Consider the following 22,280-nt stretch of genomic DNA (forward strand, 5'->3'; position numbering starts at 1 on the left):
TTTTGTTCTTTTTTTTTTTTTTGCTTGTGAACAACAATTTTATAAACAGAAATCTAAGAAAAACACAGGGTGAAATCTAGTAAGATGTACTTGTTTAATTACATCTCGTATTAGTGTTAACAACAGAGAAGAGATTAGTTCAGGTTTATGTTGAGAGCTGACTGGCTCATTTAATTTTGTCATTACATTTATTTTGTTAAAGCATACTGGTGTAAGTAGTAGACTAGAATGTGAAACATTGCCCATGAGAAAATCATATGAGAGAATTAATGAAGGTTTTCTGTTGGCTTTGTTTGGGTTTTTTTTTTTTTTTGTTTGTTTGTTTGGGTTTTTTTTTAATTCTGGAGCATTGCTCTGTGTGCAGATCTTCAGTGAAATAAAAACGCCTAAGCTTGGGCAGTCAGCAGTGTGAGTCTCCAGTCTTGTCATCTGATCTCTGTGAACTGCCTGTCTCCTGTGTGTTGTTTCATTTACTTCAGTGGGACTTCACTCAGGTGTGAAAGTCTGCCCCAGCAGCTCGGGTTGCAGGGCAGGGCCCTAGATTAGGATGTGATGGGAATAGAAGCAGTACTGTACCAAACAGAACCAAAGAAGAGAAAGCAAGCGTTGCGGCAATAAAATTATGTGGGTTTGAGATTAATTCTCCCCTTTGAGGCATTTACAACTGTGGACTCTTTTATTATATACCGAGAAAGTAAGTGGTGTTTCTCAGAATACTTTCATCTTTTGGATATCGCTTGAGTTTCTCATAACAAAATACAGAGCAACAATGAAAAACTTTAATATGACTTCCTTCTTCCTGAGGAGGGATTGGTTTGAGTTACCAGCAATATTAGAAGTGAGCTTCAGCTAAAACTCGACAAAAGGATAGAGGAAACCACAGGCTATTTTAATGTGATTATGTAAGTCAAGGGCAGGATTTTTGGTTTTGCTTTGGTGTGTTTTGTTTTTACTAATATATTTCAACTAAGGAAGGCGTTTACCTTCAGCTGTCTTGAAAATAATACTGCCAAGTTTTTGCCAAGTGGCAAGACGGTGATTGATGTTTATTATAGTAAAAAGAGGAAAACTGATCCTCTGTCATCTTCATTGAAAAAAAGAAAGTGTAACAAATAAAATATGGGAATATCTTATATCCAGTGGTTGAGGCTAACTTCAGAATTCTTCCCCTATAGTAAGTATCACTTGCAAATGTCTCTGGGAGAAGGCAGCTTGCCATGTCTTACTATTTAAAAAAAAAATACTATTTTTAATATTCAGTGAAGTTTCTGAAGAGTCTGTGAATGAGCACATAGCTGTATTTTACAAGATTATATAAAAGCTATTTTGTAAATAAAAAAATACCATAAAATACTCCTTTAATTCTGTCCTGGAGTTTATTCATTTAGAAAGGGGAAAAAAAGCAAAGCTGGAGCTCTCAAGTGATTTTAAAGTTAGAAATATTTTAGCTTTTTTTCATTTGCTAACAGCTGTCACTTCTTATGAGGACCTTGGCCTGTTTGCATTCGGATCACCTGGAAAGGTGAGTGTTTGTTTTCAGCTTTGTATTTTTCTTTTCTGTTTGATGCAAAGAACAGTTGTCTATCAGAAGCATAGTAGAGAGAGCTAAATGAAATAAATAGCATGTTTGCTGACATCCTAGTTTACTGAAAAATCTGTTAAGTAGCTTTTTGCTATGTTTCAGTTAATATGTCTGGTCTGTGAAAGCCCGAACTTTAGTTAATTGTAAAATAGACATTCCTTAAATGCAAGATTTTGCTCTACTTCCTTGTCAGTGTGTTCATTTTTTAGTTGCATATACAAATATATGCTCACTGGGATTGTTGTCAGCTTGGCTCAGCAATCCATTTCAGGTTTGTTACAGTCGCATGGTACCTCTTCTGTAAACTGTTAAGAGACAGGTAAGAGTCTAGCATTTGACAGAGATCTATGATAAGTGTTTGCCTTTTGTGTAGTTTCCACAATAGGAACAAATAAGAGTATGTTTAATGCATGTTAATTTTTTTGGTTGTGTTTAAAAAGTCTTCAGATAAATGTCTCTTACTTGTCACATGATTAAGAAAAACCCACCAGCAAACTAATTATTTTTGGTATGATGTGAGCTGTGTGTTTTTAGTACTGCATACTGAGCCTGGTTTTCCTAACAGCATTGTCCAGTGATACTGGGTGCAGAGGACATGCTGTTTATGAATGCTGTGCATTTAATATTACTTCTATGCTCTGTGTTTCTGTTATACAATACTAAAGGCAAATATGACCACACAGATGTGTGATTTTAATGGTTTACTAAAACAATATAATTTTGTAAAAGTAGTTCTGCTTAACAGTCTACCATTTATTTTCTTCTGTTTTAGTGTAACTGAGAATTAAATGTGAGCTGTTAAGTGTTTGTAAGACTTTTGTAAGCATTAATAAACTGATATGGGTGTAATCTGTGAGGATCAGTATTTATCGATCAAAATTAAAATGTGATCATGTGAACTGCAAGATCTGATAAAGCTTGATATTAGCAAGCTATGAAATAAAATTATTTTTCTTATAGGACCCAATCTGTACACACTAGCTACAATCCATTAGATGTACAAGTCATAGAAATGTAGAGCTGAAAGAGATATTAAAATGTGCTTTAGCCTGCCTTCTCTCTGAAGCAGCGTTAAACACGCATAAACCATTCTGGCAAATGTTTATCTAATCTGTTGTTCAAAAGCTTAAATGAAGGAGACTTCACAGCTTCACTATGTAGTCAACATCAGTTTGGTTTTCTTACTCTCCCTAATATATTTTTTCATAATTTTGAGTTGAAATAATTTGTGCTAAAAATCATCCAGTCTTAGTGTGCATGGAAAGCACTGGAATATTTCTAGGTCGGGAAGCTGTTGTTTTGATAAAATAATTAACCAAAGTCTACCAAACCTTCCTGCTGAACTGACATTTTCTGGATCACTTATCTTTCTCTACTGAAGTATCTTTGATATTTGTAGATCTTTCTTAAAACTTGCCTGTGAAGCAGAACACAGTAAGGTGTCTGAGAACTTGACTGTATTTTAGATAGAACATGGCTGGTAGGTACTGCATCCCAAAGCAAGATTTGCTGTTTCTGTGAGTGCCTCAAGCTACTTGGCTGTGTTATCTCAGACTATGTTCTATTTGCAGTGTAATAAGTCATAAATCATACATTTATGAGACGCACTTTCTGAATGTGCTGTTTTTCATGGATCTTGTTGATTCTTAGAGTTTTTTCTAGTTTGCCACAACCATTCAAAATTCTCATCCTGTCCCTAAATGTTCCTTGTCTCATGCAGGCACAGGTGGCTTTTTTTTTTTTTTTCCTTTCTTCTTTAAAGTAGTACTTACTCTTCTCTCACCTGAGTTATTTCCTAGTGATACAGACCGACCACTGCAGGACCTTATTTAAACTGAAATCTTAGGTTGACAGTAAGCTACTGGCTAACTGATCTTGAAGTACAGCAGTTATTCAACCTTAAGGTGATTTCCTGTCAAACACACTTTTTGGAGATTTGTGAGATTGGTGGTTTTCTGCTGTTGGCAGTTTGCTGATTCTCCCTTTTCCAAAAGCATGAAGTATTTGTTTCCATCTATGGCAAATTCCAAGATGTCATACTATTTTATTTATTTTTTTTTCCACTTAACCTGGTGACTTTTGAACTGACTTTGGATTAATTTAAAATCTGGTATGATTTTCTAGCTGATTAATTGAAAAAAAAAAGGCAATTCAAAAGTATTCAAAAAGTAATTAAAAAGTACAAATTTGCTTTTCTTCTCTTAACTGTGGCTTAATTTTTTCCAAGTTGACTTACTGGTAGCACTTATGTAGGAAGGTCCTGCTACATCAAGAGCAGCAGTAGGTAAAAACTCTGCTAGATGATTGTACTATTGTAGAACTGAACTGAAGAGAAATGCTGGGAAAACTTTAGACACTTTTAGGGTTGTTATTTTCAGTTGGAAGTTAATTCTTTGGATTCATACAAATATTTTAATAGCTTGTGATCATTTCTACTTCAGTATCATAGAATTATAGAATAGTTAGGGTTGGAAAGGACCTTAAGATCATCTGGTTCCAACCCCCATGCCATGGGCAGTCCAGTATGGATAATCACAAATGCTAAAGAAAAGTCTACGTAGTTTACAAGTTTAAAAAATAATGATATTTGTGATAGTTTAAAATGTTCAGGTTTTTGGAGTGAGGAAGTAGCTTGTACAAATCTCTGCTGGCTAATAGTCTTTTCAGAGGTGAATGATCATTTTCATTTGCACTCACCTAATGTCAATGAGACTGGGATTATACGTTTTCAGTGATGTAAAAAAACTCATCTTCTGCAGAACAGGCTTCATGCTATAACTTCTTTTTTATCACTTTGGAATGAAAATGCAGTCTTTTGGGGGAGACTTTCTGCTTTCATATTCATTTTAGTTTGCATTAGCTTCCATGTGTTAAACTCTTCACTAAAGAAAAGATGCCCTTCCTATCAGTAGTAGTTATCTCTCTTACATCTGGTCTGTTAAAGATAATACATATGTGGTTTATGACTGCCATAGACATACGATTTTAGTTATCCTTACCCTTTCTAAAGAAATTAATTTTTTTTTATAGGTCCTTGTTGCAACTACAATAATTATCCAGAATATTGGAGGTAAGAAACTTCATATGCTCTATATTAACCGAGTATAATCTCTGCAGTCTACAAAGCTCCACAAACACCAAAGGCAGTAATTAGTTAGAAGTGTTCTTAAGAGACTGATTAAAATGACAGAAAACTTAACGAAAAGGCTTATGTGATCACGCTAAGCAGAAGTACTGTAGTTTTGGGGTAGATGGGGGGAACTTCTGAGGCTGGATTGTATGCCTGATACTGTGGCACAGGATGTGGAACAAATCCATTATAGCTGGCATTGCTAGTTAGAATTGACTGAGGAAGCATAATCTCCTGTCTGCTGCTCCATACATTTGCATCTGGTAGTTATTCTTTATCATATCATGTGCTTTGTTTTTTGCTGTTAGAAATTACTTATTCGTTTTAGTGATTGTAGAACAACTGAGTAGTTAGCCATGAAGCTTGGTATACTCTTTATTAATGGTAGCTTTTTGTTAGTTCAGTACCTTGAGGTTTTGAGGAATTGTTTAGTTTGCTGACTTCCATCATGTGGGCTGATAATCTATGTTGTCATATGCTGGGCTGTCCAGTCACATTAGTGGTAATATTATTTTGCCTTTCTTGGTGCATGGCATAATAAAATAACACTAGCTGTCTTTGTATTGAAAAATCACCTAAGCATTTAAACTCTTACTCAGGTATATTCACATCCTTAACAGTTAGTAGTGCCCTTAGAAATGTCTGAAAATAGACACTGTTTAATGGAACAATTTCAATTTTTATTTGGGCACCATTGTTTTGGATACTTTATTTTGGATGACAGAATTACGTGAAAGCTCCTCCTCTGTCCGCTATCCCCAAGAAGATGCACATGTCCACGTCCATTGACAGAAGGAAACAGCATTCCAGTGCTGTTGTGATTTCCTTTAGGATTATCTGCCAAGTCCAGACAATTAGCGACTGCTGGGTTTTGTAACTGTGTACAGACCTACAACTAGACTAAATATCTGCTTTTGTTAAAATTGGAATCTTTTCTTATACTAAAAGCTCCAGTAATAAGAACTAATTGAAATGGCTTTAAAAAACCAAGCATTAGTTTCAGGCAGGAGTGAACATACTAATTCCAAGATGAAGGATTATTTACTCGTACAGGATTTGGAGGATGTTCTGGAGCAATCAACAGATTTTTTTCATTTCCATCCCTATGTCAGTAAATAAACGAACAGTACTGGAGAAGGAGAAATACACAGTACAGGTTCTGAACCCTCTGAGATAGTGTACAAGACTCTGTGGTCAAAGGAAATATGACTCTCCTTTCTTCCTCATAGCAGTTCATGACTTTCTCTGTGTCATTTTCAATAAAATTCATCTCATTTACTGTAGAGCCCCGAACTAGTGCTCGCAGGATACTATCAAACTGCTTCATCTTCTGCAGTGGCCTTCTCTGCCAACAAGTTGGGCCTGGTTTGCCAACTAGCGGTTTTCCTTTTAACTAGTTCAAATGTAGGGTTTTGAAAGTTGAAACTCTTCTGTCAAATATTTTTAGTGACCTTGTTTTGATGGAAGCTTTCAAAATTTTGGTTTGGTTCTGGTTCCAGGGGCAAAATATCTTTCATTGAGATGGTTCATGCATCCAATACGTTCACATGCAAAGATCAGTTGGTTTTCAAATGCCCTAAGAAGAGAAAGCTGATTATCCTTCTCTGATGTGGTGCTAGTAGTGCCTAAACATGCCACAGTCTGTGGGGAACGGTGATCTATGGAAATATGGATTGCAGGTTGAGCCTCCTTGGCACCTTCTCCCATACAGAAGATTTATTGTTGCTGTCATTGCAAGGAGCTGTCACAAGTTCTGTATAGTATTTAGATTTCTGTTTGGGAACAGAGCTCCCTGGCTGTGTTATTTCTCTCCTTAACACCTGCCTTTGGCAGGGTCATGTGATGCCACAGTCCAACTCAGCAGAGCAGCAGTGTCAGGAATTGTCTTTGCGGATAACTGTACTGCAGAATTCTGTACCTCTCACAGAACCTTAACTCTTGAAGAAATGCATAAAAAGAGATTTTTTTTTTTTTTCTCTTGTCTTTCTGGCCCTTCTGCAAATTTTAAATGGGAGTGGTGGAACTGTGGAGCATAGGTTATTCTGAATGGGAACCATGCTGGAATTAAGTGTTAAATATGGATTCTGCCCTTAGTGCACTTTGGGTGTTGTGCTTTTTGGTTTCTGTCCATTTGAAGGAACCAGCGGCACCGTGCCGGTCAGGCAGACATCCAGCCTCTGGTCAGTGTCTTTGATTTCAGAGTAAGGCTAAAAATAAAATTGTTTTCTGTTAGCTCTTCCATCATCAGACCTGGGTACATTGCATCATACAGTATCTTATTTCAGAAGTGATTGGGGAGCATGAGATAATGAATGATGGTTTGTGGTTAAAATAAGCAACTTCACTAGGGTTATTGTCACTATCTGCATCTAGTCTGAGCTTTTATACAGTTTGGACTGATCCCTTCTAAAAATAATTTAAGTGCGGAAGCTATTTACATTCATTTGTGGTGGAGAGAGTGTTTTAGTAATCATTTTAATATAGTTATGCATTCTGATTTGTCATCTTTGGCTTTTTAAAAAGAAAGCTTGAAGTGTAAGTTTGAATTTGACATCCTAATTGCATGCAGTTACAGATTTGTGTAGATAGGGGAGTTGATTTTTTTACTACCAGGATGCGCAAAGGAAAGAAAAAATAAAGTTTATACAGCTACAGGAAAGCACCTGTTTGTCAAATTTGGAATTTAGAAGCTTAAAAAAAGATTATTTCACGTACATTGCTTGGAATTCATGTTCATGCACTTCATGGAATATATATATAAATTCTTAGCTTAGAGTGATTAAATTTTGAGACTGTTTGGCTAGCTTTCCTCATATGAACAGATACTTGTTCCTGCAATATAGATATTTGTTAATAAAGCAAAACCAAAAGGTTGAATAGGATGGCCACTGCAACTTAGTTTTATATTGTTCTGTTTGTCAGTGGTTTGGCCTGGTTCAGCAAACCTTTAATCTAAATAACTAGTGATTAGATATATGTGAACTGCCCTGTTTTTGAAAGAGTCAGTCAGTGTGTCTGTGGGGTTGCAGAGTGGACACTAGAAAGGAAACTTACCAAACGGCATACTACCAGGCTATTGTGTTCATCCGCTCCTCCCAGCCCTTTCCGTTTACCCCTTGTTTTTAAGTGGAGTGATCTTCAAAATGTCCATTTCTTGCCTGCTGTGCAGACAAGATCTCAAATGCTTAAAGAGAGAGCGTCCTTGGGGGAGCTGTATGCCTGGAGGTGCAGAAGGAGCAAGGGAAGCTGCTATCGAAAACTTGAGTTACACGGCTCTGCCGGCAGTTTGTCATCCTTCCCAGAGTGACTGGAGTTGGAAGGAGTCCCCACTATTGTTTTGATAGTGTTGCACTTTTAGGAAGTGATGGATGAGGCACAGTGGGCAAAGCCGTGGCTCGGTGTCACGCAGCCCTTCCCCTCTCTTGCCATGGAAGTTCTGTGAGCTTCCTAGATGCTTTCCAAAGAGGAAAGATACACATTTCCTTTCCAAAGAGGAAGAGAGGCGTATCTCCTTCTGGAATTGTCCTTGCTGTGGATGTGACTGAAAAGGACAGTCCACAGCTGTGTGTCTGAAGGAAAATTGGTAGGAATCTCAAAGCATATGTAATGATGTTAGAGAAGGAATTAGGCTGGTGGAAAAATGGAGACAAGCACAATAAAGTATTGCACAAGAGCAGCTATTAGCCTGTTGCCAACACTAACAAATCTACAGCATTGAGGTCTAGCAGGAAGTATGCGGAGAGTTTTACAGCATTCTTCTCTGAGCTGCGGGCTGGTATCAGGGGAAGGTCACCGTTGTAGGGAGGTATGGCCGTGTTCAGAAAGTCTGGTGGCTGTAATACATACAAATGTAAATTGGAACTGCTGAGAACACGAGTTTAATTATGTAAAATTTATTAGCAGTGGGGTTAAGTGCAACAGTAGAGCCTGCAGTGCCACTATGTAGCATAGGTGGTCTGCGTTAGGACCTTTTGCAACAGGCTTTATTTTTCCTCGGTTTCTTTCAATGGGCTGAGATGCGCAGGGAGCGCTTGTGCCGCGGCTCAGTGCGAGTAACTTGCCTGCCTTGGCTTGTACCCAGGTCATCCTTGCAGTCACTCCTTGGAACTGAGCTTTCCAGACACCTACCTTAATTTTATAAAGAAGTACTCGCTTTCTAGTATAAATACAGTTTAATTAAGTGCAATTTCTGTAACTGGTGCTCGCAGATTTTGTTTCAGTATTCTGTAATTAACATGTCCTCAAAAGTATGCGTTTTCCTTCTTCATAAGAAGAAGTAATGAGGAAAAAAGATTGTTCCGTATCCCTGGTGTTTTATCCTCGGGTCTGCTTGAATGCTGTGGGCAGCATTCTGAAGTTATGGGATTAGTTCTGGTGGGAGATGCACTTCTTTGGCTGGATTTTATGGCCTGTTAATGCAGTCAGTGTGACAGCCAACACACGGAAACCCTGCTGTAATTGTAATCGATGCTAGATATGTATTTACATTTGGATAGCGCTTATGTCTTCAAGCTTCTCGAGGCAAATGGAGAGGTGTACTCAGAAGCCTGCGTGTAGGCGAGGGCAGCCTGTGGGGATGGCGCGGCCCGCGGCGAGGCCCGGCCCCGCTCCCGCACCACCATCTGCTGGCCTCGGCTGGCCGCGCACCCCGGGGCCGCCTCGCAGAGCCGCCGGCAGCCGGGCGCCTCGGGGGCCGCAGGCCGCCTCCTGCCTTCCTCACACCCCCCGGGCTTTCCGCGAGGTAAACTACCGAGTATTTAACTTGCAGATCTGGGTGGGGAGTGCTTGTGTGCTTTCCGTGAGTTAGTGCGCAGGCATGCTGTGCATGGACTGAAAAAGGCATTGCTTTGTCAAGTTAAGTGGACATTTTGGTTTTGTAAGTTATTGTGGTGGTGGTTTGTTGTTTTGGTGTGGGGTGGGGCGTGGGGGGGGTGTTGCTTGTTTGTTGTTTCTAGTTCTGGTGTTGGTTGGCTTGTTTATTTTGGCAGTGTTTTACCTGCAGTTCATCCCTTCTGAAATACAGCTTCAAAAGGACTTACAAACCTTGTCTCAAATTTAAATGGAGCACCTATTTTTTTGAGATTGGAGTGGGTGGGAATAACCTTTTTTTTTTTTTTTTGTAAGCAGAGTACAATACTCTACAAACTTTTAAGGTAACTGCATGGTGCAAATCATGGAAGAATAAAACACAGCTTGTTACATGCTGAGACCTGCCTCGTTAATACCTGAAGAAATTACTGAGCTTCCTTTAAGTATGGGAAATCTAATTCTGTTCTGAAACAAACTCGAGTGTTTGTTTTCACAGCGCAGTTTGCTTTTGACCTGAAAGCCTAATTATCCTTACTGATTCAAAATGAGGATTTCCAGTGCAGAGCTGCCTTAATTAAGGGCAGGTTTGTCAGCTCCTGTACTGATTTAACAACCGATGACCCATGCTCTTGTGTTTTTGTATTACAGTGAATGGTGGTTGGAAGGTTTGGTAATGTAAGGAATATTAAGCTGGCTTTAAATAAATTAATAACCAAACAAAACTACCACCACCACCCCCCCCCCAAAAAAAAAATCAAAACACACACACAAAAAACCCAACCAAAAAGCAGCCAAACAAAAACCAAACAACAAAAACCAACCCACCCAAACAACAAAAATCCCAGCCTGCAGCTATTTTTCAGAATGAAATGTATGATGGTCTGTGTAGAAAACCTTTCAGTTTTATTAGCATAACTCTACAAATAAACTATGCAAATACAATTGAACTAATGAAGTTTTACCAAAATAAATCTGCTGCCCACATGTTCCCCATGGAATAAGAAGGATTTTGTGGGGTTTTTTGCAAGTTTGCCATAGGTGAATTTCACCGTATTTCAGATAAAAGCTGAAGTTAGAAGGACAGGGAAGCAGGGGAGCAGAAAATCAGCAGGATGAGTGTCCGTAATGCAAAGACTAGCAAAGAAGCTGACAACCTGTTCTCAAAACTTATCGATAGGAACAGACATTGCATCTCACACACTCTATTCTACATCTGTATTTAAAAACGAATAATCCAAAGATGGGTTTTTTCCTTAACCTTCCACAAAGAGGAAACACTAAAGTCAGTACATCAAGTAGTTGGGAGACTTCTTGCAATGAATACCTCATATTTTTGATTTTTAAAATGAAAACAAAAGAGCATACTCTTAAGGCCATATGGTGTGAGGGCTGAAATAGTTTTCAGCAGCATCCATGCATCGTCCCTGGTGTTTCCACAATTCAAATTACTTAAGAGGAGCTCACTGCGATACCGAAGTGCTTCCTATCTTGCTATTCCATTCTGATTCTCTGACAGGAAAAGTGGAAGCTTGCTGAAAATCCTCTCATTTCACTTTCTTTCTTAAAATCCTCTGCTTTTCTTTGTAAGTTTGTCACTTTGTTTGGATTCAATTTTAAACAAACTTCATACCAGCAAAGGGAGACATGAGCCTAGAGAGGTTTGTCACATGCAGTTGCTAAGGAAGATCCAGCTTGGTTGGGCTGGAGTGTGCAGCAACTGGTAGTGTTTATTCTGCTATTTCTGTCTCTCAGCCTCTAATCTTTTCAGTGTTCTGGGAGAAATGGGGATCTTACTGACTGAACTGTTTAGAGAATGAGAGTTACAAGCATTTTCATTTATCTTATCTCTGGGCATTTGTGAGGCATTTCTGCCTTACCTGGTATTCCTCCAGATGAGGCTCAAGATTGCTCTGTCTACTTTTCCTGACTCCCAGATTGGCATCCCTCTATTTTGAAGCAGCAGCTGAAGAGCCAGTTTGGCTGTAGTGATACACTCTCTTTTTCTCCAGCCCCCTATTTTCTCCTTTGTGAAGTTTGAGGGTAGCTTGGTTCCATTTTTGCACAGGGCTTAATAGCGTAAGACATCTTTATAGCGCTCTAATATGATCAGCTGTAGAGGTAGGTTAGAAAAACTAACCAGAAGAGTTAGATTCAGTCCCTTCAATGAAATGATTTGAAGGGATTTATCACCAGTCATTTTCTAAGGAAGCAATATGGTGTATTTTTTTACACATAAGTTTAATGTACATTTTTCTCCAGCATAATTGCTGTAGACTTAAGTAATTGATTTCTTTTGGGGTAGGGTAATGAGGAAAAGTTATGATGCATGTTCTGGTGACCAAAAAGCCACTCAACATGTTTGATTTTAATACTAGGCCACTTCAGAAGAGGTAGTTCTTGAACAATTTTAAAAATACAACCTTGGCTTCCCTTTTCTGCAGCAGCTTATGGTTGGTTGGTTGGTTGGTTTATTTTTCAGGTAGGGGCATGTATTTTCAGTGTTAAACAATATTGTAGTACAATAAGAATATTCTGAATAATGTATGCATGGTATGTGTATTTATAGAGTCATATCTTGTGGTGGCACTACAGGTTATAATAATGAAAGTGTAAAACAAGTGTTTTATATTTTAACAAAGATAATTATTAATTTTTTTATGTCAAAGAGCTTAATACCAATTTTTTAGAACATGGCAAAGTGATGTGTATTTTAAGTATGTAATTTCTTGCTGCTTTCAAGACAGTGGTAAGCCTATTGAATAATGAATTGGTAATATAATTTTTATGTCTGCTGAATACTGTTTTATGGCATTTCTGTGTCACGGCCTGTTGAGAGATTCAGACCTGCTTAGTTCTCCATCAGGTAGCTCTTAGTGCATGCTGCAAATTATTTTTAAATAACATTATATATGCAAAGTAAGTACCTAAAAATTAGAAGTGACTATCTGAAGGTTGCTTGTGTTGTCACAGGTCAGTACTTGCTGCATCTGCATATTGCTAAAGCCTCAAACTCCATCATTGTACACCATTTGTTCTGCAGGAAACTTGGCTCGTTCAGTGCTAAAGGTAGATACCTCGTGTTGCAAAGAGGTAACATGAAGAAAACATAATATTCTTTTTTAATTTAGAGGATGAGAATGTGTTGCAAAAGCAGTAAGTTCTGCTCCCTTGTACTGTGTGCATGCACAGAGTTCACAAGGGTGAGCTCTGAAGGGAATGTTGCTTCTGACATTAATTTTTTTGGAAGGTTTGACTTCTGAAGGGGAGTGTAGGTTTATTGTAATTTTTGTATGTGATAAAAGGTGCCTCAGAAGTTAGCCATTGAAACACTGAAGTTATTTTCAGAATGACAGAGGAAGTCAATATTTCAAAGTGGAATAAATCAAAGCACAAGGTATGCTCTTTGTGTTCTACTTGTGTCACAGTTTAGCCTTGTGACTCTGTAATCTCTTCCTTCCGTTACACATTAAGTCTGCCAAGGATAGCTGCTGTTTAATTTTTGCTATATAACTTGGCATGGCTTTGGTCGTGGCGGGTGTGGGGAAGTTCAGTAAAATTTCTTATTTGGAGCAAAGAATACATGACTTTTTGTCTGTCACTCTTTATTCCTACTTGAGATAATTTTTCAAGTTGCTATGCTCTTTTTGAAGATGTTTTGCTGCTTTGGTTTCAGCTTTAAAAAAACAAACTAACAATGTTCTTTCCTCACTTTGTAGTCTGTTTGAGTTATACAGTGGTTAGTGTCTCTCATGCTGAGTAAAGCTACAAGGGGCTGCTGCTTCTGAGGAGAATTACAGCTGTGTTTGTAGGTGAAGGAAAAAGCAGGATTTGACTTTTTAAACTGTATCCCAGTCAGGTTTATGTGCGAGGTTAATGTCTTATCTAAGCATCAGGGTATTCATCTTCTAGAACAAGCAAGAGAATATAAACTGGGGGTGGGGGGGAACCCAACAACCCATACTATGTGAGATTGCTTCCCATATGCCCAAAGAAAGTTGCTAACAAATGTTTAGCATGTGCAAGTTTCTTGGTGCATGATTGGCTCCCTTCTTAGGAGTGGAATTCAGTGAAATTGGACTCCTCTTTTGAAAACAAAGAGTAAGCGCACAACAAAGGATAAGTGATCAAATGATTAGCCAGAAGCTAATAGGAATGCAAGGGAAGAGTGACAGATTGCATATTAGTAGGAAATCTGAGCTGGAAATTAATTCGAAGCTTTCTGCAGCTGAGGCTGCAAAAGAAGCAATTTTGAAATCTTTCTGAAGGACATAAATGAAAATTGTGACATGCTTGTGTGTAAAGTATTGTACAGTACAAGAAAGAAGGCAAACGGGTTGCATTATAGCTTAAAGGAATTTTTCTTCTCTTCCTTGCCCCACTGAATTTTTTAAAAAATCTGTGTTTGCTTAGGATGAAATATGCATCTGCCTGTAGTTTAGCGTGAGAAATTGTGTTAATTTACTTACAAATTCTGGTGATTGAGAAATATGCATGCAGTAAGGTTCGCTGTGGTTAAATCTACATCCTGTTGTATGCAAATAGGCGAGTAAAGTCAGGACAGAAGATAAATACCTCACCAGACACAATTGACAGCTACATGTCAACAGGGAAATACACTTGAATACTGGAAAAAACAGAGCTTTTAATTAGGAAGAAATGAATATTCCCTTATTTAGTGACCTACCAAATGGTTTTAATTTAACCTTGCGGTAGGTAGATGTCACTTTGTATTAATAGAATTCACTTTTTTTTTTTATAGAGATCACATTACCTTTCTTCAGAATTTAACATTAACTGCTGTAGTGCAGCAGTGCATGGGTACACATGGGATTTTTAAGGTTCAAAATATCCCTTTAAAGAAAAAACCTCACAAACTTACTCAGAAATCAGTTTATGGAAGTTTGCCGATTTAGCTTTTTTAAACGTATGTTTTAAAGCAGTGATAAATACACTGCTGTGAAATTCTAAAGAACTAGTAAATGCAGAACAGTAAAATTTGTATACAACAGATGTTTTTTTGACAAGCTTTAAATATAAGTAAACTTTTGTTGGCATGTTATTAAAATTACTTGCTGCTGAAGGATGGAATTAGTTTCATCTAGGTTCTGATACTCACAGAAGCTGTCTTAAAGCATGATTTTTCTGAGTAATTCTCTGCTGTTTTTTGATTCATATGAACACTTGCTGCTTATGTAAAAGAAAAATGACGCGACAGTATGTGAAGGTATCAGCTTAGTATAAGTTGTAATTTAAAAACCCTTTCATTTGTGCATTTGAGTCTTCTATACATTAAAGGAGAAAAGTGATACAGTGAAGTAGCCTTTGGATTTATGTGTATGCATCTTTGCTTTCTTCAGAATAGAATTATGAACAATTTCAAGTTGACACTCCTGTAAGCGTAACTAACAATTTCTCTTCTGATTTGCAGTTCCTGTATAGTTTTGCAGTTGTTGTTGTTGGGATCATCTTGATGGGGGGTTTAGCATGAGGAGTGGAGATCTGTCACTGATAATCCTCTTGCCAAGCCATGCAGTATATAAAAAAACCCAAAACTCTCTCTCAAGTCCTATTCTTTACCTTTCTGTCATGTATTCATTTAGTACAGCAGCAATCAAACAATAGAAACTGACTCTTTTAAAAACCTGTATTGTACTGATAGATATAAATCTTATTATATAATCTTGTAATTAATGATGTCTTAAAAAGAGTAAAGAGGAAGAACTGCTGCAGCTGAGTAGACTGTGTCTCTAGCTGGTAGGTCCATATTCCTAGGTAAAAGGTCGGGCCTGTATTTTATATTGTTCTGCCTTTCAGTCTATGTTTTCCTTTTTTCAAGTCTCACATTGTAGTAATCTCTTTGGAGGCATCAGCTAACATGAATACAGTACTCAGAGGTTTGCAGCTATTTTTAAAGGAAATGTATGAGAAAATAAATTGATTCTGGTGCCATGGTGTCTAATATATAACTGAGATGTTCCAGTTGTAACTGTGGTTAAGTCATGCTAGTTGTTACAACCAGAGATACTAGTATCCCTCTACTAAATCTGTTTTGCTTCTGTTTGCAGCTATGTCGTCTTACCTTTTAATTGTCAAGTCTGAACTTCCTGGTGCTGTTGCGGGGTTCTTAGGTGAAGATGAGAGTGGGTAAGGAAAAATGTTTCATACGTGTTCTGTATTTGTCTTGAAGAAACAAGTGGCTCAGTACTCCTGAATGAGATGGGTACTGACACTTCCCCCTGATCTCACATGCTGAAAAAACTAGTTATTTACAGAAGTGCTTGGGATATGAAATGTATTTGGCATGTGTAAGCCTTGTACAGCACAAACACATAGAGCGTGATTCTTCCCTTACGATTTCCCATCAGATGACCTTAAAGTCTGGCAAAACTTCCATCTACAGGAATCTCTCTTCTTTAAAAATTTAAAAGGGGAAGCAGAAGGGGACAGGTGGGAGAGGAGGAGAAACATTTAAGCTGCTGTCATGTTATCGCTTCACATATTTCAAAACCACAGTACAAAACCATCAGACATTTAAATTTCAGTATTTTGCTGTCTTGCTCCAGTAACTGGACTTGTCTTGGGGAAAATGCCAGTTTTCCAGACTTGATTTATAATTCCCTAACTTGGCTTCCAGTAAAGAAAGCTGTATGTAAGGAGCGTGTCCCTCGGATTTCTATCAGAACTGTCACAAAAAATATCCGTGCTGAGACAAACATTGCAGCTTCAGCACTGAGATACCTTGTTCGAGTTGTCCCAGTGCTGCTGTCTTTCAGAACAGTGTGTATCTTAGATTGTGTTATGGCTGTTTTCCCAAACTGCTATTTTCAGAAGTTTTGAGCTCAAAACTTTCTCTGGATTGACATGTGGTGAAATTGTCTCAAGGCTGTCTGATGCTTATATTATTCCTGAATGTTGTGGGTGATTTTTCAGTTCGAAATTAGGTTTTTAAAAGATACTTTAATTCATTTTTTATCTTGCCATTTAAAAGTTTTCCATTTTATAACGACTATTTTGAGAAAAGAGATGTGGTGGTAATCTTGCTTTCTGTCCTCCTGGCCCTTGCAATAATATGTTTTTAGTAAGAGACTTCTTTTGCCTTTAACTATTAGGTTTTATATGTTATTTTTTTATGTTTATATGTTACTTTGAGTCAGCTAATGTACCTCTTACAGGTGTGGTAGCCATAAATTTTTTTATTTGGGTGCTATTGCCTTATCCTTCAAGATCATGCTTTTAACTCCACTCTTCATACACAGTGGTATTGAGCCTGCTACTGTATCAGCTGCATGTGCGTTCCAGTCTGTCTGTCCCCAGATTTAGCACATAACGTCACTTACTACTGCTGTTAATTTTATGTCAGTGCTGTTTATGCAAGGTGACGCTTTGTTTATCAAGGTCCTAGCACAGATCTCTGGATGCAAACACTGGTGAACATGCAGACAGATTATAGTGATTTAAGTAGATATTGCAAATCACCTGAACTGTTGTAATAATGCTCAGTGTGCTGTCAGCACTGCTACCACCTCTACTTCTTCCTTAGCTGAAATTGCAGTTTGAGATGGGAATGAAGTTCTAAAATACTTTGCATTTAGAAAGAGCTGAAATTGTCCACAGGAATAGTAACCACAGCTCAAGTGGTAAGCTGAATGTCAGCTGGGTCTTGTCCTGTTTCTGCCTCTGTTATTGGGAGTTCTTCCATTGAGATATTTATTTGACACAATTTGATTTCTCTGTTCTTTGCCCAAATGATTATTTCAAACACAGTCCATGGTCAAGGAGTTTTCCAGGTACGTGCATGCTGCTTACCTTCTCTGTATGCCCACATCTGTATTTCGTATCTTTTGCTAGATTAATTGCCATGGTAGATCATAATCTTTTGTTTCTGTGTATTTCTTCACAGATTTTAAGAGTAGTTTTTTACTGACTATTTTTTAAATTGCAGGAAATGGTTCATCAAAAATAGGTAATCAAATATTAAGCCTAACTAGCGATTTATTTATGGAAAGGGCATAAATGATGATTAGCTTAATCAAACTTCAACTGGACATCAGCTGAACCAGATGTGGTTGCACAACTATTCTGTTTTTGTTAAGTCATTGTAATACCTGATACTCTTTAATTTGGGTACAGAACTTAATGTTTAACTGCAGTTAGAATGCGTGGGATGGTTTAGTGTGAGGTGTCCCTGCCCATAGCAGGGGGGTTGGAACTAGATGATCTTGAGGTCCTTTCCAACCCTAACTATTCTATGATTCTATGAGTCTATCTGTGAAAATATTTTATATGCATAAATCCTCCCAAGCCATACATTTGGGAAAGCCATTTAAAGAATGTTTTGCACAGTGAATTATTTTTATAGATGAAGGTTAGCAGGTGTGCATGTGTTTGAAAGGCTCTGAGCCAGTGTGTAATGCATCTTGGTGTCTTTATTAAAAAAACAAAAACATACAGCATGAGCACTTGTTAATTGTGAGATGAGATGTTTGTCTGTCTGCATAACAAGAATTCCACATAGTTTTGATGACATGAATGTAGTTTCAAATGAGGATTGTGTTAAAAAGTTGTAATTTGTGAGCCCTCTGTTAACATTTAATGACCCTGTCAGGAGGATATGATTGATGCAATTAAGTTGTCTTGCTTGTGTGTTATATAATTGATATGGACTGAGAGTATGATCCTAATTTAGAACATATGAATCTCTTGTCCTGTTGCATTCAGGAACGAAATTAAAGCGATTTATAAATGTCTGCTTTTAGTTAAAATATGGGGGAGGTGGAGGAACATCTGCATGCCAAAGCAGCTTCAGTAGAGTCAAGGATTTATATTCCATATTTCATATTTGGAACACTTTTATCATATAAGATTATATTTGCAGATCAAACTGACTTTAAAGGCAATGTCAAAACATTCTCTTTTGGCAAATAAGTGTACTTCTACCACAGTATTTGAGGGGAAAATGGACGCATTTATTGCTAACTAGTAAATGGTCCACTATTCAGATTTTATGAGATCTTTTAAATAAAAGAATTGTTATTCCAAAAAATAAGAAGTTTGTGAAATTGTTTTCTCCTTCCCATCACCTCATTGCAGTCTTCCTCCCCCACCCCCTCCGGCCCCAAAAAATGTTTCTTCGTTTACCATGAAGTAACCAAAATAAATTTTCCTCTATCCTGCTGAGCTTGTGAGCTACAATGGCAACTGTGGATTTCCTGCATATTTGGAATCAGGAGACTTAAACCAGAGGTCCCACATGCACATCTAGTGGAACATTCATTATACTTTTGCCTATTGCTGTGTTACTATTCCTTCTAATCTGAAAATCCACCGTACAGAAAGAAAAAGTTTATGTATGCTGAATGTGTAAAAATATGAAGAATACTATAGCAGGGAGCTGATCTAAGAAAGCTGCTTTCTCACTGTAGCAGTAGCAGACCTGGGCTATTTTTTTTTTGATGGGTATATTTTTTAATTATGGGTATATTTTTTATTTATTTTTAAGAATGATATATTTTGAGTAGTTTTTAATGCAGACTTCTAGGTTACTTTGATTTTGATGTGGTGAAGATGCCCTCAAACTTGAAATTTCTTAGTTTATATAGTGTGGGTTTTTTTCAAACAAAAAGTGACACAAGTGGTTGTCCATGATGTATGCCACTATTTAATATATGTATATGGGAATTTTTATTTTTTTTTTTAAACACAGGTGTTATGCTACTTTCCTTATGATAACTTGAGGTGCTGCCTGTTTATTAGGTGCTAACCATATCCTGGACTAAATAAACTTGAAGGTCAAAGGCCAAGGTGTTTATAGGTAGTAAAGTCGGAGACTGATGTGCAAGATGTTTATCAGGACAGGATATGGTTATTGCCAGTTAGGGGGAGCCACCCTCAAGATGTTTCTGTTTTCTTAACAACTTACCCATCTGTACTTTCCTCAATTTGCAGGTGAGATTTTGATACTTTGAAGTAAAATATATTTGAATAGGTTTTTTTTTTTAAATATATTAACTTCATACACCTCTACCGTGCTTTTTTTCCTATGTATAGTTTTATGTTTAAACATAATAGCGGATTTCAATATCATAATCATCCCCTTTAATTCTTGTGTGGATGTATGCAAAAAGTAAGTGATCACTTTGTGCAAAGTTAAAGATAAGAAAGTCCTTTTTATTGCTGTTTATTTTTATATCTCCTCTGGGCAGCAAACATTTCAAATTAACTGAAAGTTGACTGACTTGTTTTATTCTGTTATTTGAATGTGGTGATGATAGGTGTAACAAAAGGTGGGCTGCAGAGAAAGTTGGTATGTTTAGAAAACATAAGCGAATTGCCAAACAAGTAGTTTGGGTAGCTTAGCTTTCTGTTTCACACCGCTTGCAAATGGTCAGGCGCTGAGGTCATGTAGGAGTAGTAAGGGAAGCTCAACTGTAAGTAGGAATTGCTGTTGCTCTTTATTACAGTTATGTAAATGTGCAGTTTGGTGTAATCCAGTTCGACATACATGTAGCTTACTCTACAAATTTCCAATATAAATGCTTACAGAGTATGAAATGCCCTTGCTCTTGGATCGTTGCTTTGAATAAAGGCAGGGATGTGCATGTTGTGCTGCTGAGAAATAGCTTTGCACAGATGAGACTCCCGATCCGTGCAGACTCCTGCTTATGGAACATTGCCTTCAGTGCTGGTTTGTAACAAGGAAGCAGAGCGCCATCCTGTAATCTGGGAGCTCTGTTTTATATCACAATATAGAGACAAGGAATACGGATTCATGTAAATAGCATGTGAGACTGGAAATTATTTATTTTTCTTGTCCTTATGGCTATATTGTTTAAGATCACAGTGTTAAAGTAGAACATACTTTTTTAGGACTCTTGAGCTTCGTATCGGTCCTAAGTAGATTCTTCCAACAGGTCTTGGTACCTTGATGGGAGACTGCTGTTACTGATTACTTCAATCTGCATTGTTTTTCCTCTTGCGCTTCTTCCTAAAATTGGTGAGTAATTAAAGGAGAGAACGGAATATTATTCTACTTTAGTAGCAATTACAATTGAAGACTTTAAAACCTTAATGGGTTGGTTATTTATTTTAAGTGGCAGGGGGCTGGTGATGGTGGGGATTACTTAAGTTGTTGCAGTGTGTTCTGCCTTCCAGCCCTGCCTAGTTAACCTATTACTTGGGTTGCAGTAGTATTTTGTCTGCAATACTAAAATAAAATCTTTACAGCAGAACATTAAAGAGCTGCATTTACTTACAGCATGCCATTAGTGGTAAGCCAGTTCTAATTCTGCCCTACAAAACTACATAAATGATCTGTGACAGGCAGTTGGAATGTTGTTATTCTGAGTCCTAAGCCCCAGATACCAAGCACTGTAATAGAAAACATGCCTAAAAAACATGCCTAAAATGTAAAGCTTTAGCTGTACATTAGGATCACTTTCCTTATAAATTCTCTTTTATTTTTACTGTTATTTTACAGGCTTTCTTGGCTACACAAGTAGTTTATCATTTTTCTTTACGGTGTACTTTGCTCTTGTGGTAAGTTAGATAAGCTGTGTGCAGATTTACTTTTTCTTATTGTTTGAATGTTTTCATTAGCCTGTTTTGAAATTAATTGTCTTCCCCTCCCCCCTTAGTTTTTATATGAAATTTAGAGTTTTCTGGAAGTTCAGTATGTGCTTGCTTACATTTGTTTTGCTGAGGCATGGAAATGGAGATGAACTTTGAAGCATGTGAAAAGATTTAAAATAATTATATTTTGAACTGGTAAATGTAACAATATTTCTGTTTTGCTGACGGTGCAGTGGAGGGAGCTGGCACATATACTTTTGTTTCCCTACTAGTAATGGAATGGAATTCTGTTTTCTTAGCTTCTAACTATTACTTACTGCAACTAGTGCAGAAGAAAATTTAATATACTCCCAATAAATTAGATTTACATGTATAATAGAGTGACAGAGTTCAAAAAAAGGCAAAGAAAACTAGAACTTCATTAAGGCGGTTTAAAAGATTCATTAATACGTCAATGACCTTATTCTTCTTCTGCACTGAAAGGAAAAGTTCTTTTCTCTGAGCCATATGGGGTTTTTTGACCCTGATGTTCACTCTCTCAAGGCCTGTGTGAGGTAGATGTTTCCAAATACCAAAAGTGAGACCTGCTAGGCAGATCTAAGAAGGAAAATGTGCCTTTAAGTTGTACAATTTTTCTTTTTACAGGGGAAAAAAGTGTATTAATGCATATGTGTAATATGCAGTACAACCGAGCAACTCACACTCTGTCATCTAGGTATAGAAATAAGAATCTTATTTAGGAGCCTGAAAATATGTTCACCCTCTTCCCTGTCATTCTGGCTTGCATTGGCTTGCATTTAATACCTGTTTTGCAAAAGGATAAACAGAGTTGAAGGCAAGTTGAACAAACATGCCATCCAGGAGACCAAGGCAATCCATTAGGAACTAAACCATGTGATAAAACCAAACTTCAAAGCTGTCAAAACATCTCCCTAGGGTATCCCTGGTGAATTGCAGTGTTTGTAGGACCTTGGGAAGTATTCTTCCTAAACTGAACATTGAGGAGCAGCCACAGCCTCTCTGGAGCTAATGGAAATTCATTTATAATATTTATAAATTGCCTTAACTTTTGACCTCTCTCCTAAAATTTAACTTAAAAAAAAAAGGAAAAAAAAATCAGGAAAAGCACTAACTGTAATGCTGAGATAGGCCTTTGGGCTGAAGGTATTTGAAAGAGTTTTGAAATAAGTT

At 37.4% G+C, this 22,280-nt stretch overlaps 1 protein-coding gene across 4 annotated transcripts in view; it reads left to right on the top strand.

Annotated features, from left to right (window-relative positions):
- SLC38A6 (solute carrier family 38 member 6) overlaps positions 1 to 22,280 on the top strand; it is a 46,554-nt gene that overhangs the window by 4,626 nt on the left and 19,648 nt on the right. For 3 of the 4 annotated variants that reach the window (XM_065686834.1, XM_065686831.1, XM_065686830.1), the window contains exons 4-9: positions 1,470 to 1,522; positions 4,613 to 4,652; positions 12,492 to 12,587; positions 15,587 to 15,665; positions 20,432 to 20,514; positions 20,998 to 21,056. In XM_065686834.1, coding sequence (XP_065542906.1) covers positions 1,470 to 1,522; positions 4,613 to 4,652; positions 12,492 to 12,587; positions 15,587 to 15,665; positions 20,432 to 20,514; positions 20,998 to 21,056 — 410 coding nt within the window. The remainder of the gene's footprint in view (positions 1 to 1,469; positions 1,523 to 4,612; positions 4,653 to 12,491; positions 12,588 to 15,586; positions 15,666 to 20,431; positions 20,515 to 20,997; positions 21,057 to 22,280) is intronic. The other variant, XM_065686832.1, reaches the window with a different exon arrangement.

Source organism: Lathamus discolor, chromosome 6 (assembly GCF_037157495.1).
Source record: "Lathamus discolor isolate bLatDis1 chromosome 6, bLatDis1.hap1, whole genome shotgun sequence".
Lineage (NCBI taxonomy): Eukaryota > Metazoa > Chordata > Aves > Psittaciformes > Psittacidae > Lathamus > Lathamus discolor.